The sequence below is a fragment of the Rhinatrema bivittatum genome, chromosome 10 (genome assembly GCF_901001135.1).
Source record: "Rhinatrema bivittatum chromosome 10, aRhiBiv1.1, whole genome shotgun sequence".
In the NCBI taxonomy this organism is placed as follows: domain Eukaryota; kingdom Metazoa; phylum Chordata; class Amphibia; order Gymnophiona; family Rhinatrematidae; genus Rhinatrema; species Rhinatrema bivittatum.
The window spans coordinates 56,870,902-56,888,226 of NC_042624.1; the positions used below are offsets into that span (position 1 = coordinate 56,870,902).

General features: G+C 43.5%; 1 protein-coding gene across 3 annotated transcripts in view; it reads right to left on the minus strand.

Annotated features, from left to right (window-relative positions):
* Positions 1 to 11,792: 11,792 nt before the first annotated feature.
* The window catches only part of PTPRC (protein tyrosine phosphatase receptor type C), a 246,146-nt gene continuing 240,613 nt past the window's right edge, over positions 11,793 to 17,325 (minus strand). For all 3 annotated transcript variants that reach the window (XM_029618223.1, XM_029618222.1, XM_029618221.1), the window contains 2 exons: positions 16,118 to 16,253; positions 11,793 to 14,616 (listed from right to left, as the gene is read on the minus strand). In XM_029618223.1, coding sequence (XP_029474083.1) covers positions 14,323 to 14,616; positions 16,118 to 16,253 — 430 coding nt within the window. In that variant the 3' untranslated portion in view covers positions 11,793 to 14,322. The remainder of the gene's footprint in view (positions 14,617 to 16,117; positions 16,254 to 17,325) is intronic.

Sequence of the window (17,325 nt, forward strand, 5' to 3'; positions counted from 1 at the left end):
AATGCCATATGGAAAGCTGATCAATGTAATAATATGCCCTTCAGAATCATTTGTAATAAATATTAAATAAGGAATGGTTTCTGCTATAAACTCTCCTCGCTGTAATGCAATGCTATTGTGATAGACATGGATTAGTAAAGGTATTTATTTATAGGGATAGTGATAAATCGCCTCCTGGCTTTCAAAAAGTTTGCACGAGGCAGTGTACAACATAAAAAAAAAAACATTATATGAAAAACTGGAGTTCATTACAGTAAAAGTGCTAGAAAACCAATTTTAAATAGATGATAATTCCACATTCTTCAGTGCCTTAGAGCGGTTATGCCAACCCAAGTATGAAACAGGAAGACACATGGTAATGGTTTGCACGTTTCAACAGCTGAGCAAGAAATCTGCGCCCCAGAGCCTCTGAGGCTTCCATTCTGATGGAGAGATTGGATAGAAGAGAGTGGCGGCAGATGTCTACAGGGTACATCAAGATAAAGAGGCTTGCAGGTGTTCTTACTTTAGGTCACTGGTTTACAGCATGCATTTGCACCAAATTTCTCAGCGCTCGAATCTTGCAATTTGAAAGCTGAAAACAAATTTCTGTTCATCAGCTCATAATAACAGTAGGAAAATGAAAATACAAATCTACAGTTTTGGAAGTACTCCACTTTGAGAGGCTTTCAGCCACTCAGTACTTGAATTTGATTGATAAGAGTGAATGGTATAGTCTCTAAACAATGACAGCTTGATTTTTAAAACCTATCCAGCTAAAGGCCTTGATTCATTAAGCTATTTTCCCCCATAGACACAGAAAAGAAAAGCCTTGGTGAATCAGGTCCTGAGGGAGTTGGCTGGATAAGACTTATCCAGCTAATTCACCCGATATATTCAGTGGCATGACTATGCCATGGAATATAGCTGAATAAGTTTATCCAGCTAACTTTAGACCCACTATTGAGCAGGTCTAACTTATCATAATAAATTTAAATATTGCTACTTATCGCGCTATGTTGTTAACCAGATAAGTAGAGATGTGCTTCGGCCGAACCTTTTGGTTCGGCCTTTGTTATTGGCCCGCCACGGAAAATTTCGTTTTCCCATAGTTTGGGCCGATTGTTTTTGGCTGCCCCGAAAAAAACCCCCACACCAAACCTTCAAATTCAATTACTTACATATAATTCCCCCACCCTCCCGACCCCCCCAAAACCTGCCAAAAATACCTGGTGGTCCAGCAGGGGTCCCAGGAGCGATCTCCCCCCCTCTTGGACCGTCGGCTGCCACTAATCAAAATGGCGCCGGTGGCGCTTTGCCCTTACCATGTGACAGGGGCTATCGGTGCCATTGGTCGGTCCCTGTCACATGGTAGGAGCAATGGGTGGCCAGCACCATTTCCTACTTATTTCCTACTTATTAAGTAGCTTCTACCCAAAAACTCCCATGTCTTGACCCCACTTAGCCAGGTAAGTGGCAACTACTAAACATGGTCAGAGATTCAGCCACCACCACTTAGCTATATAAGTCCTTACTTATAGCTACAGTACCTGAATGTAATCCACTTTGTGTGGCGAAAAGCAGAATACAAAAAAATAAATACAAAACCCCCAAAACGTATCCAGCTAAGTGATGCTGAATATCCACCTCAAACTATTATTTGTGTTTCACTTCTGTTGCACTTGACTCATGCTAATATAGAATATAGCTGTCCTGGTTTCAAACTCCATTGCATTTTGTTGTGGCAGTTAAAATCCTGCTTTTCCTATTAGAAAGCAGGAATACAAGCACAAAATTCCCCTAAGATGGGATCTCAATAAACTCAGAGGGGTAGTACACTTATGAAATTAAACTTTTTCGGCCCGCAGTTCGTCCTCATACAATATTTTCAGGGAGCACAAGAATAAAGCTTAACCACTTATCTTCTGTGATGCTCTATAGCTCAAGAGAGCTGGTAGCCACAAGACTTTATTTACAAGGTACACAAGCCAGAATAATGAGCACTGCCTTTGCTCCTGCAGTCCCTCTCAACTCCCAGCTCTGCTCAGCAGTACAATGAGAATCGATTCTTAGAAAATGAAGCAAAGTAGTCATTGCTTGGTAACACATGGAGGGTTGTGATGCCAAGGAATGAGCTAACAAAGTGGCAAGGCAGGAGGAGAAGGCAAAGGGGAAGAAGACTGAGGCAGTCCCATCGAGGTCTGACCAGTCATGGAAAGGAATGTGTGACTTGTCCAGGAAAAGAAGGGGGGGGGGGTCCTGGAGAACCAGCAATAGGCTGAACACTATTGAAACAGCTCAGGGCCTAACCTTCTTTTGGTACAACTGAAATGAAGCTATAAATGGAGAGGACATAAGAACATGCCATACTGGGTCAGACCAAGGGTCCATCAAGCCCAGCATCCCGTTTTCAACAGTGGCCAATCCAACTTTTAAAATGAATTGACCTGGATGACTGAATACCCGGGTAACTCTCTCCAGGTGAAAAGTAGCCTCCTTGGAGCAGCTAAAGGTATCTGTGCAGATTCTTAGCGCGCACAATTTTCGCCATGGGGAAAGGGACATTCTCAGGGGCTGCACGAGAGAAGGGAAGGAAATGTGTGCACAGGAATTTGTTTTCCGGATCCTTGTTGATACTTTCCCTTGTCCCGCACAAGCAGTGGGTTCAGAGTTCACGGGTGCTTTAGTATCTGTGGATCCTGGTAGTAAGTCAGATTTTTAGAAAGGAAACTCTGTGAAAAGTTTCCCTAGGAAAATTAGTTTGCAGACCTGCAAACTACCGAACAATGAACATGGTGCCGAAAATGCTTTGTGCAAGGATGCTATGTCCTGTTTCCTTTTATTTGTTTTATCTAGTTTCATATTATATAACTTGGATCAGGATGCCATATTGTTGGATAGTGATTTTACAGGACATATTGAAGTGGACCCTAGCTAGCCAATCCTGGGGGAAGGGAAAATAAAACAAAAAAAAGCTTACCTGCTTATTTCCCATTGAAAAGTATATTTGGAAAATAAAGGGCCTTATCCAAGAAGGACTTTCCCCACTCTGTGCCTTGGAAAAAAAAACCTTAAAAGGTGAATTTTAAAAGCAATACACGCACCAAAAGTGGGAGATGCATACGCACATATTGCTTATTCGCAGCTAGCCAATTGAATAAACCTGCCACATACATGCACGAGTACCGATGAGCGAATATCTCGCATCAAGTAAAAAAGGAGCAGAATAGAGCGGGGCCATAAGATATGCACGGCTAAAGAATCAGGGGATGACCTAGGGATTGACTGGGCAAACTGATGGACGAACTGGTTAAACTGGTCATTTCCTTCGGGCACGCATATTATAAAAATGTCCTCACTTGCGCATGTTTATACCGACAATTTCTTGCTGTGCATGTAAATGCTTAAAATTAGGAGCCCATTTTATAACATGGGCGCGTACTTGGACGCATCCACATCACTTGCGCAAATGCTGTACTGAGGATTGACTGAAAAGTCGGAAGACTTCACTTATCATGTAATTATTTCAATGTTAAATACTTTACACATGCACCCCTTCTCTCTGTAAATACAAGGGATAATTTTCAGAGGCACTTGCACATAAAACCCAACTTTTTGCACGTAAGTGGCTCTGGTGATTATGTGCATAAAATTATATATAGTACACAATTTCACACATTTAATAAATACGCATCCTGGGGGGCGGGATCGGGATTTACATGCAGTACTTAAATCCACACATACAAAGTTACAACTGTTCTTGAGGAGCTATAATGGAGAAATTACTACTTAGCTGATAATTTTGTTATTCTTAGTATAGACAGATGGATTCAGGACCAGTGGGTTGTGCTCTCCTGCCAACAGATGGAGATGGAGCAAGGTGACGTCTCAGTATATATACTCCTGCAGTGACACCAGCCTGCCAGTATTCTCTTCAAAAGCAACTGTGGACAGACTAGCAAAAAACGATTAAAAACAGGCAACCATTACTGTATTCAACCAAAAAGAAACACTGAACTCAAGCAAGGAACATATGTACCCCAATCTAGGGACTGGATGAACACTTACCAGTAATATCCTGGAACACATAGCCCCACAGGAGGATCATTGACACAATCATTTGGCAGCCAAGGGCAGAAAGCTGAGTCCATCTGTCTACACTAAGGAAAATTAAATGATCAGGTAAGTAGTAAATTCTCCATTTCCTCCTAGTGTATAGATGAATGGACTCAGGACCAGTGTGATGTATCAAAGCTACTCCCGAGTAGGGCAGGAGACTGCCTGTGGTCCAATCAACACCTCATGTGTAAAGGATGTGTCCTCCTGGGCCTGCACATCCAGACAATAAAACCTGGAAAAAGTATGTAAGGAGAACCATGTTACAGCTTGGCAAATGTCAACGGGAAACAACAATCTAACCTCCGCCCATGACACTGCCTGAGCCCTAGTAGAATAAGCCTTAACCTGAGTAGGCAAAGGCTTTTCAGCATCCAAGAATGCCATAACTACCTCCTTAATCCAGCGAGCTATAGTAGCCTGCGAAGCTGGTTCACCCTGCTTCCTTCCACCATGAAGGACAAACAGGCGATCCATCTTTCGGAAAGGTTCAGAAACCTCCAGATACCGCATGACAAGTCTCTTGTCATCCAAGGGTCGCAGGATGCGATATTCCTCTGTGTTCCTGACCTTATCCAGGGATGACAAGGAAATTGACTGATTCAAATGAAATTCCAACAGCAGTTTGCGCAAGAAGGATGGAACAGTACGCAGTTGTAACACCCCTGGAGACACCCAAAGGAATGGCTCCAGGCAAGACAAAGCCTACATCTCAGAAATTCGACTTGCAGAACAGATAGCCACCAGGAATACTGTCTTCAAGGTCAATAACTGCAAGGAAAGACTATGCAGCGGTTGGAACATAGGACCCACCAAGAAGTCCAGTAACCTCAAGGGAGGCTAAAGATAATTCATTCCCTTCAAAAAACAGGCCACATCAAAATGAGACGATAAGGAATTACCATTCACTGGGCCCTGGAAACAGGCAAGAGCCACAACCTGTACCTTCAAGGAATTAAGGGCCAATTCTTTGTTTAATCCATCCTGCAATAATTCCAGAATGAGGGGGATCTTGACTGAACAGGGAAAAAACATTCCGATTCACACACCAGGCCTCACTCTCCAAGCCTGCACATAGGCCAAGGAAGTGGAGAACTTCTGAGCACAGAGCATGGTAGCAATCACCGCAGAATATCCTTGCTTCAACAAGCGAGCCCTCTCAAGGGCCAAACTGTAAGACAAAACCAAGTCAGACCTTCGTGAAGGACAAGTCCCTGCTGCAACAGATTCTTGCTCAGTGGAAGATGAAAGTGGGTCTCCAGCAGTAGTCCTCGCAGATCTGCATATCATGGTCGTCGGGGCCAATTTGGTGCCACCAGGAGTACCACCCCCCATGGTCTTTGATCCTGCGAAGCATCCTGCCCAACAAGGTCCATGGAGGAAAGGCATAAAGCAACTTGTCTTCCAGCCAGACCAGTACGAGATTATCTAGGCCCAGGGACCACAGATCTCGCCTGTGATTGAAGAATCAAGGAAACTTCGCATTGCGAGAAGTTGCCATGTCTAAGAACAGAAGGCCCCAGTGATCCACTATCAACTGAAACGCCTCGTCCGACAACACCCATTCTCCTAGGTCCAGAATCTCCCTACTGAGAAAGTCTGCTCTTACATTGTCTTTTCCTGCAATGTGAGAGGTCGAGATCATCTGTAGATGTCCTTCCACCCATTCCATAAGTTGGTCTATTTCCTGCAACACTTGCTGGCTCTTGGTTCCTCCCTATCGTTGTGCTGTCTGACATCACTCAGACCACTTGACCCTGCAGTCTGTGGCTGAACTGCAAGCAAGCCAATCAGACTGCCCAGGCTTCCAGGCGATTGATGTCCCAGAGGGACTCTTCAGCATTCCAACACCCTTGAGTCATCAGCTCCTAACAGAACTCCCCAACTCTGGAGACTAACACTTCTGTCGTGAGTATCAACCAGGTCAGGGAGGTCAGGGAAACACCTTTTCTCAGATGAGTTTCCTGCAACCACCACTAGAGGCGAGAGTAGATTTCCATCGGCAAGTGGAGCCGGACCAAATATTCCTGAGACTGCGGGTTCCTACAAGACAGCAGTGAGCACTGAAGAGGATGCATATATGCCTTCGCCCATGGCACCACTTGCAGGGTTGCCGCCATCAAACTGAGCACCTGTAAATAGGACCACACTGTCGTGCATATAGTGCTCACCAACTGACGCACTTGTGACATCAATTTCCGAATCCAAATTTCTGGCAGGAAAACCTTGTCCTGCCTCGTGTTGAAGCAAACACCCAAATATTCCATTGACTGGATGGTTGAAGACTGCCCTTGGCCAGGTTCACCACCTAACCGAGCTCCTGCAACAAGGAGATCACCTTGCAGGTCATCAGGCGGCTCTCTTCCTGAGACTTGGCTCAAATCAACCAGTTGTCCAAATATGGGTGCACAAAGATCCCATCTCTTCTCAACACTGCTGCTATTACCACCATGATTTTGCAAAATGTTCTGGGAGTGGTGGCCAGACCAAAAGGCAGCGCCCAAAACTGCTAATGGTGCTTTGGTGCTCTGCAAAATGCAGAAAACGTAGGTGATCCAAATGGATGGGAACATGAAAGTAGGCCTTGGACAAATCTAGGGAGGGCAGAAATTTCCCCTATTGCACAGCCATTATCACTGAGCTTAAGGTTTCCATGTAAAAATGAATCACCCTCAAATGATGGTTCACACTTTTGAGATCTAGGATGGGACGAAAGGAGCCCTTCTTCTTGGGCACAGCAAAATAAATGGAATATTGTCCCAAACTTTCTTGAGATGTAGGTACTGGAACCACAGCCCTCAACTGGAGGGGCCTTAGAAGCGCAGATTCCACTGCCTGCTTCTTCTGTGGGTAGTGGCAAGGAGACACCATGAACACATCCCGAGGAATACTGCGAAATTCCAGCGCATATCTTTCTCGTATCACCTCCAGGGACCCACTGATCTGATGTGATCTCAACCCACCTCTGATAAAAGAGAGAGAGGCATCCTCTCTCTTGAAAGTGGGTCGGCAAACACTCCTCTCTTGGGCTGTCTGGAATGAAAGGACTGAGACCTACCAAAAGGCTGAGTCCTCTGAAAGTTGACCCTCTGTAGGGATGAAAATGCTTGGAACTCCGGAGATGATCTCTCATACCAGAGGGGTGCTGCAACTGCTTCTTATCTGGCCCCTTGGTTGCAGGAGGATATTCGCCCCCACTTACTTGCCAGTTTCTACAATTCACTTCCAAAAAAGAAAGAGCCTTTGAAGGGCATTTTTGTAAGATTAGCCTTGAAGGCTGTGTTAGCTGATCAATACTGCAACCATAGTTGACACCTGGCTGCTATCAGCAAAGCCACTCCTCTGGTCAAGGTATGGATTAAATCGCAGCTCACATCAGCTAAAAAGGTGGCAGTGGATTCCATCACCTCTCTGGAAGTCACTCCAGAATCATCAACTTCATGAGAGAGAAGTAGACATCATCGTGCCACTAGAGTGCAACAAGAAGCTATCTGTAAAGTCATCACCACTGCTTCAAATGCTTGCTTAAGGATAGCCTCAATCCGCCTGTCAAGCACATCCTTCAGGGCCACTCCTCCATCCATGGGATGGTCGTCCACTTAGAGATAGCACAGACCAGCACATCCACTTTGGGAAAACGTAAATGCTCCCTCAATGCAGGATCCAGGGGCTACAGACCTTCCAATGACCCTTTGAAAATTGCCTCTGGGGCTCCCCATTCAAGATCAATCAATTCCTGAATGGCATCCATAACAGGGAAAAAACAAGAGGCTTTACACAAGGAAAGTGAAATCGGATTCTTCTTCGATTCAGACATGGAATCTACACAGCATCTTCAAGCCCTGGGAAACCAGGGCCAGCAGTTCATCTCTATGAAAGAACTGCAAACTGGGTCAATACGGCTCCAATCCCAGAGGAATTCCCTCATCTTCCAGAGAATCAGGATCCGCCTCATCATCAGTGCTATCCGGGTTCCTGTCAGGATTACCAGCAGTGAACTGAGGCGTACTCCAGTGCCTAAACATCGGACTGGAAGAGGAAGGGGTTACCGGCTGAGGGTCCGACCTGACATGAGTGGGCGAAGCGGAGGACTGCGCCTGAAGAAAGGATTGTAAAGCTTGAAAAAAGCACCCAAGAAAAAGCAGCTGCATCCAGGCCAACCCAGAAGGAACTGGAGTGGGGCCCACTGAATTGCCATCCCCTGCAGAGGAATCAGTCAAGGAAGTTCCAAGATCCGGCATACCTCCAGACAGGTCCTTAACGAGACCATCATCAGGCTGGGAGAATCCAGGCTTAGCAAAATCAGAGGAAGATAACTTTCCCTGAACCTCTAAACAGTGCTGACACAGGTTAGAGGACACGTCAGGCTGAGATGCCCAAATATGTCAGGCAACATAAAAAGAAAGGTGCTTAGCTTTCTTGCTCACCAGCGCCATCAGTGCACAGGCGATGGAGAATGTGCGTGCAGCCGGCTTGCGCTGAAAAAATTTCAAGCACACAAAATGTATGCACACAAAAACTAAGCGCCCCAAAGGAAGCACCGAAAAAAACACACACACAAACTGTGAGTCAAGGTCTGGGCACACCACCAGCGCTTAGAAATTTGTGCACACAAAAGTCACGCCTAAAGCTGAGCACACAACGCGTGCCCAGAGCTGACGCACTGCACACATCGATGTCCTGTAAAGGGCAGTAAAGCATGCACAGAAGCACCAAAAATGCCGCGGCGGCCTACCACGCAGGGCCTAACCCACTGGGGCCACTCACCCCGCCAGGCTGCCCAGTCCCTCTAACCCCGACGGGAGTAAGAACTAATGTTGGAACTGTGGGCTGAGCACGGAGACGAAGAAGTCCTGCAAACCCCTCTATACTGTCTGTCTTTAATCTTTACAAACTTTTTTTTTTTCAACTTACCTGAGCTCAGCCCTTACCGGCTGAGTACAGAGTCTGTCTCCAGCTGTGTGGGGAGAGGGCATGTGCCGTCACCGCCACGCTCGACCTCCTGCACCCGCTGCCTTTAAGCTGTACAATCAGCTAAGTACAAACCAGGAAACCCTGACACCAGACCATAGCACGCTTCTGATTGACCACAGAAATCACCTCAGGAATTCTGCTGGAGACGGAGAATACTGGCAAGCTAGTGTCACTGCAGAAGTATATATACACGTGACGTCAGCTTGCTCCGTCTCCATCTGCTGGCAGGGGAGCATAACCCATTGGTCCTGAGTCCATCTATCTACACGCTAGGAAACTTCGTATGTCTATGTCACGAGGGATTCCGCGCACACCCGCATATTTTGAAAGCAGATTTATATTCATAAATCCACTTTGAGGATTCTGGTTAAGTCTAAGGGCAAAAAGTAGCCTACACAAGTTGTTTGAAAATAGCCTTCACAGTGTTTAAGTGCATCAAATAAGGAATGCAAAAACAAGCAAGTCATTTTTATTTGCCAAAGTTTTCTTAACCTTTAGTCCTTCTTGAACAGCCACAACTGATGACCCTTTAACAAACGTTATTTCAGATCAAGCGCGGTTCTGGCTAAAAATATATGCCAAGGAAAGAATTGCCCCCCTCTTTAAAAAGCCTTCATTTTGTTTGTTGTCATAACACACGTGCTGGGTTGCCTTAAAGGTGAGTTTTAAAAACTGGCCGTGCGCTGAAATTGGGAGATGAGCGCGCACCTGGCACTTGTGCATGCCCACCTGATTTTATAAGGCGGCCAGATGCCTGCACAAGTGGCAATGCGCAAATATCTCGCATTAGAGAAAAAGGGGTGTGTGATGTGGGCACTCCGGGGCGGGCCAAGAGATGCGCATGCAAGTTACTAAGCACCTGGGCACATGCCATGGCCCAGTGCCACGTAACTTTACTTCTTCTTTGGAGGAGAAGGTGTAAGTTAAAAAAAAAATTCTAGGGATCTGTGCGGTGTTGGAGGGGCCTGTGGTAACTGGTGAGAGTGCAGGCTAAATAACCACACAGGCAGGACCTAGCAAAACACTAGGGCAAACTGACAGACGAACTGGTGAATCTGGACCTTGACTGGACGCACATATGTTATAAAATACAGGCAGTCGCGCATCTGTAAGCTAACTTACACTGCTGGGCGCACGCAAACTTAAAATTAGGCGCAAAGATACGCACGCCTAGGTTATTTTATAACGTGTGCATGTTATAAAATCACTGCATCTATGGACGCAGCACATGTGTATTTGTGCGCCCGTATACCTGTTTGAAAGTGGCCATCTTAAAAGGGAATTTTTAAAAGCCCGATGGCATGCCAAAATCGGGACATGTGCGCACAAGCCAGGCTTGCGTGCACCCACCTCGTTTTAAAAGCCGCCCAGATGTACGCATATAGGAAGGTTATTTACATAGGAGGTTTAGGAAGTTCTGTCCCTCACCTGGGTGAACTGGAAACAAAGCGGTTTAACTGGTAATTGCATGGACATGCTTTTCTATTAAAGGCACTCACTTACGCAGTAGAGGCAGCATTTGTGGGCACATACACGTCTATATAAAATTATGCTCACATGTACATGCAGTCAGCCTATTTTACACCAGATGTGCATATACATATGGTAAAAATGGCCTTGTCTCTGGACGCGAGCCAGCATATACGTGTACATGTGCGCCCACACGGCTGTTTAGAAGTTACCGTCTGTAGTAAGCGTTATCAACTAGTAGTCTGCTATAATTGAAAGCTTATTAAATTCATTACTAATGAGCTGCTGTGATGCAAAAGCAGGCTGCCCCAGCGTGATTGGGGAGTAGCATTTTTCTTAATTTTAGCTTATATTGATTACAATGGCTTTAAACTTTGTATTTATCTTATGTATTTTTTTAAGCCTGTTTTTAAAATTGTGAATGTTCACCATGTGACCTGCCCTGAAACTTGGAGGGTGTGGGATGGAATAAAAATTAAGTAGGAATTTTGTGAAAATTGGCATGAAAACATCTTCCCACGCTGGTTTTCACCAAGAGATTACTACACCTTAAAGAGGTGCAGTTATTATTGACCAACCTGGGAAAAAGCTTTTGTGTGCAATTTTGCTACCCAGCTCCTTTGTGTGGGTAGCTCAATTACGTGAGGAGGCTGCTAAACCCACGACAGTTCAAGAGGAATTAGAGGTGACCATATTTGGGAGGAAGGATTTGGCAAAGGAATATACTTCTCCTCTTTCTGAAATCCTCATTTTGTATAACTTTCAAAAATGTTAATTATGCTAGCACACCCTGTTCTTCAGATGCGAGAAAGAAAACAAGACAAACTGGATCGGCAACAATCATACATCCATGACCGATTTATCTATCTGATAAAATATTCTACTACTTAATGTAGTTTTTAGGCCCTGGCCAGATACACTGTGTTTTCACATCTTTTTGCTATATTCCCCAGGCTTTGCTAATAGTTACTATCAAATCATAGAGTTCTCTAAATGTCACAGACAGAAAGTCTTAAATATTCTGATGACCACCATCTCTAATTCAGGTCCCTACAAGCATGTTTGAAATGTGTTGCCTTTGTTTTTGCTTATACATAACGGTTGGGGAAATATTGTATTCAAAACCTACAGTAGAAGTATTTTATTAGTGACAACAAAAATGTCTCCTGAAGAAAGATTAGAAGATCAACACTCACATAACTTCATACTTTATTTACATCCATTGCTTTTCATATTTCTGAATAACTGGTATATCAAATGAATGCACATTTCATTTTTATTTTGATTTAAAATACCACAGAACAAAACAATACTGTGTTTCCACAGTTCGGCTCAAAGCAAATACTTGATTTATTTAGCATACTGAAAAAGCTGAAAAAAAGAACAGATGTTTTGAATTATACCTGCAACCAAAATGAACCATGTAGGAAAAAAGAAGGGGGTTCAATATTGACTGGGTAACAGTCAGCTAGCTTTTATACATTATTTTATGCAAATCTAAGGAGTGAAGCATTAAAACAAGTACTATCTGCCTCCAGACCATACAATTGCTAATAACATTCTTAGGGGAAGATTTAAAAAAGGTGCGCACGGGCTTACATGTGCACGCGCTACCCGGCGCGCCCACATGTACACCTGATTTTATAACTTGCGCGCAAGTTATAAAATCAAGGGTCGGTGCGAGTAAGGGAGTGCACAATTGTGCACCTTGCTTGCGCCGAGCCGCTCTGCCTTAGGCATGTCCTGGGGCTTTATGAGTGCCGCCGGGCCTTTTGAAAATAGGCCCAGCGCGCATAACCTTTTGAAAATCCGGCCCTTAGCATTTAATGGGAGATGCTGCAAGGACTCCTATCCTCCATGTTACAACTTTGATACACTTCCATGCGACTTCCTCTTTCTAGACTTCTTCCTTCTTGCATATCACTGGAAGCTTTCATCCAGTACTGTCAGATCATTCCCCTCCAAGGGGAGGGCACCCCTGCCTCAGATGATCTTGGAATGCTCTTTATCTCTAATGGAGGGCTTTCATATTGAGTTTCAGGTCTGATATGCGTTTGCTTTCACTTGAAAACAAAATAAACAATACCGGTTGCTTCATTTTGCGTCATTTTCAAAACTAAGTTTCATTTCGTTTTTCCATTTCGGCGTGGGGTAAATTATTGTGATGCATGCTAAGTGCGGTGCACATAAAATGGGAAAATGAAATGAAAACTCCTACCAAAGAAACAAACAACAAAAGAAGCCTCGCCCTCTGTTCAACCCCTAATGTTTGAGTGCATTGTGGTCAGCTCAAACTCCGTTTCCTTAACTGGGATCCCTTCTGCTTTATCTTTCACCTCCCCTTGCCCCTAATTTCTGAAGCTTTTGTTATGCTGTGAGCTTCGCTTCAGAACTTCTTTTTAAAGACTTTCTATTCTCTCTCTCTCTCTCTTTTCAAACTCATGTATGTACTGTGGTACCAAGCAAACTATCAACTTTTATTTTAGACCCCGCTAAAAAAAAAAAAACAACCCTCATCTCATCCTCTCCTCTGCCTTCTTTGTCTCTCTCCTTCCAGTAACACTTCCAACGTTTTTATTGGATTTGGTAAATCCTTGGTCACATAAGTAAAGGGGGGAAACGCTCCAGATGTTGTCACACATTCTCTCTCTTCTCTTTACTCTCTTTTGCCACAGACATAGAGCTTCTCATCGGAAGGCCTTCGCTGAAGTGTCCTTCCCTCCTTTGCTTTCTCCTTCTCCAGGCTTTTTATAGTTCCCATAAAATCCACCCCAAATTAGCACAGTAGGCACCCTGTTTTGCAAAAGCTCTTTTCCAGAAGCAGAACTTCAGAGAATCCATTTTTAAAAACAAGAGCCCTTAAACATGATGTATTTGGCTTCTAATCTGAAATACTTGAGTAGCCAACAGAAAAAAATGATCATCAAGAACATCCATTGAAATGCACAATTACCGGGCATTGTGGTTTATATTGACCCAGAACAATATTGTTTATGTTTAAAAATTAAATTAAATTTACAGATACTACTAATATACAGTTTTATCCTGCTGTTCAGTGGCAAGGCCACAAAAAACAAAGGTTCTATTAAGTGCATCATGATATTGAAGGGGCATGAGGACTGTATCCTTTGACCTAATAGAGCAGTTCATTGTTTAATGGGTTTGTAGGTAACAGGCTTCACTTCTGGAACACTGTAAGTAGTCAGAGGATGACACACCATAAGGTGCAGCTCAAAGTAGTTTATAGCTCCAGAACTGGCATCCTAAGGGCATGTTCCACATCTACTATATTTGCAGGTAAAATTTAACAATTCTGCTCATTACCAGGACACCAGAGAAATACTCAAATAATACTGTACCTTTTTTTTCTTTAGGATCTTCCTTGTTGCTTGCATGAAAAAACATTAAAAAAAAATAATAATAATCACTGCATCTGACAAACTGGCATTTGCAATCAATCCATACCTTGACAGTGCATCAATTACAATAAGCATTACAAAACGGAAAAATGTAACATGAAACATGTTTAAAGTTTTGTCCAAAAGCTTAAAAGATAAACATGAATAAAATGATCAGTTGTGTTATCCCAAACATGCATGCTCCACTCTTCTGTGCATTACATTCATTCATTCACATACTGTACTGAAATACTGTGTAGGCTCTATATTATAGCCTTCCATACCGTTCACAAACTGAACACAGGAGCCACGGTACCATCTGGAAAAAAAAAAGGAAATCAATAGTCTACTTTTGTTTCATTCAAGTTTCCTTAGAATCTCCCATTTACTCTATTTTCAGCAGGTTCTCAGTGGAACTTGGCATCATTGGGCCGTTGGCAGAGTTTTCTGTTTCCTTTGAGCTGTTTATAGAGTTGGAATCCTTGATTACTTCATTGGCCTGGCTGGATTTCGCGGGCGGGCTGGCGGTGCCAGCAGAGTCAACTAACAGGTCCTGCTCGTACTTGGCAGTCTCATTCTCAATGACAGCAGTATCTTCCTGGTGGCTGCTTTTCTTTGCTTGTCCATGCTGTACGGGGAAGGTGCCAGCAATGGCATCATACAGGAACTGATAATGTTCCTAAGGAAAGAAGACAGCATTGGTTACTGTGCTTTTTTTTTTTTTTATACAACTATGTGGATAGAGAAACTTGTCTGTTCTTTTCTAATGGAGCCTCAGAACAGAGGCGGCTGCAAAAGTAGCGCAGATCAGATAAATTGAATAATCCTACTGGAAATATTAGGACAGTGCTGATATAAAGCAGCAGTATTAGCAAAGTTGTTTTCCAAATTTCAGCTGGCTCCTGGGGAGATTTTAATTTTCAAGTGTTTTTGAGAAGTTGTCTTATTTAGCTACTCTGCACAAGGATGTCGAAAAGGAAGTTTTCACTTCATCAATTATTTCACAACAGTTTCATCGGGTTTGCTGGATGAGATATCAAGGAAGGTGGCAGCAGCTGTTCAATCATTACTCTTTGTTGGCAGAAATGGTTCCAGAAGACTGGAGCAGAAAGACGTAGACCCTTTCCACAAAGGTGTGAATGAGGAGAAAGCTGGTAACTCCAGGCCAGTTAATTTTCACTATTAAGAGAAGTGCCTCAAATCCAGAAGATTACATGAAGCCAAAGCAGCATGGTTTTACCAAACGGAGGTCATACCAAACACCTAATCTATTTCAAACTATATATAATTTCAAAACATATTCATCGTGGGCAAGACAAGATGAAAAGTAGGGCCTGATAATCAAAAAACTCCCCCTGCTCACTTGGAATTTCTTTATTCAGTCCTCTGAAAATTTCTGTGTTTGAAAAGACACTGAAATGCAGCCAAATATCCACTTTTATGACAGTAGATATTTTGAAAAACACAATATTCAGCTACTATGTATGCGCCCCTAGGTTTTTTGCATTTGCAGAAAGATTTGCCGAAAATGTCAGCTTCCATGAATTTTTTCATGGAATTTAATGGGAATTTCTAAGATAAAAATAGGCATAATAAACAGCAGCATTTGACTGCTTTGCTATTTTCACAACTCCCTTTGCCTTACTTATACAAATATATTCACACCCTTCCAACGTGGCCACGTTAATTTTCCCTGCATCCTTCCAGTTTCAGTACATGCACTACCAAAGCAAGTGCTGCGAAGGCAACACACTACAGATCGAGAAGTTTTTATACAGTGCATATTTCTTTATTTGTTTTATTCTCGGACAGCAGAACATATACAAATGTCCCAGGGCCCCAAGTTTCAGGAGAGCAGAGCATAAGGACCCTGTCAGGCTCTCCGGGTCCTGAATCTGAACTCATGGCCTGGGTTTGTATTTTAAACTAGGAAGTGTCCAGCAATTACCATCTGGCCTAGGCCTGCTGCAGACATATGGTTGCCCCTGCTCTGAGACCCACTGAGATGAATGTTCGCCATCAGCATTATTTTAATTGATTTCTAACAGCAAAGTACTTACAGACTGTAAGCCAAATTAGTTATCTGTTGCTACTGTGCAGTATATTAAGTTACCCTATGATAAATACTTTTGTCCGAAAATAGCATAATACAGTACTGTGGATGCTATCGATTTACTTACTAATGAAGCAACCATTCCTGGCCTTTCTTTGCGCAAGGCTTTCACCGTTTGAAACACATCTATTACATTTTCTACCTCGGCACTTTCCAAGAGGCTCCACAAAGCGCAAAAAGTTCCCGTCTGTTGGGCCCCATCACTGGAAACAAAACAGAATGATATTTTCTTATGGCACTAGTACTAAGTGCAAATCACTGCAAATGTGTGCTTAACTAAGCTTAGTGGCTACAAATATCAGTACTGTGATTAGCATCGGTCTATCATGTTTGAGAATTATTTCACAGATAGTTTGAAGCCTTGACAATTGACATTACTGCTCACGAGTTTCAAACTTGTGCTAATTCAGCCCCCTTTCTGCATAGTGGGATATTCAGTGGGATAAATACCTTCCAATACAATTGGCTCCCAATTTCGCTGCGCATGTTATAAAATCGGGGGTCGGCGCTCACAAGGGGGTGCACAATTGTGCACGCCGAGCCCGCTCTGAGCTGCTCTGCCTTTCCCCGTTCTCTACCCCCCCCCCACCCCAACTTCCCTTCCCCTACCTCCCCCGCCCTCTCCCCCCTACCTTTTTCGTCTTCTTTTTTTTGTTACAAAACTTACTTCAGCCCTGGGGCTGAAGTAAGTTGCGTGCACCGGCCGCCTGTCGGCGCGCGATCCCCAGCACAACGGCCATGCGGAGGCCTCTGGACATGCCCCCTCCCTGGACCTCCCCGCCCTCTCCCCTTTTTGCAAGCCCCGGGACTTACGCACGTCGCCGGGCCTTTTGAAAATAGGCCCGATGCGCTTAACCCTTTGAAAATCCAGCTCTATGGTTCTTCCTAGCAGGAGCTCTTGGTACTACCCTCAATTAGAGATATACAGTTTGAGAAATGCAGAGAAATATGCTTTTCTTTCTCACCCCTCTGCTTTTGGAACTCACTGCCACTTAAAATTCAGGAAAACAGTGAAGGCTCATCTCTTTCAGCAAGCCTATCCCCACATTAATTCCAATTAACTCCTACTTTTAGTTTATACTGCTGCCTATTCTTGCATTTTATGTTTTACTCCAGCTCTTTATCATTTTATTTTATTTATATCTTTTTTATATATATATATTTCATTATATTTTACTATTTTATAATTATATTATGTGGTTTTGCTAGTTTTATTTTGTAAGTAATTTATAATTTTATGAGGCTATTTTATTATTTGTGTTCTATATTATTGAT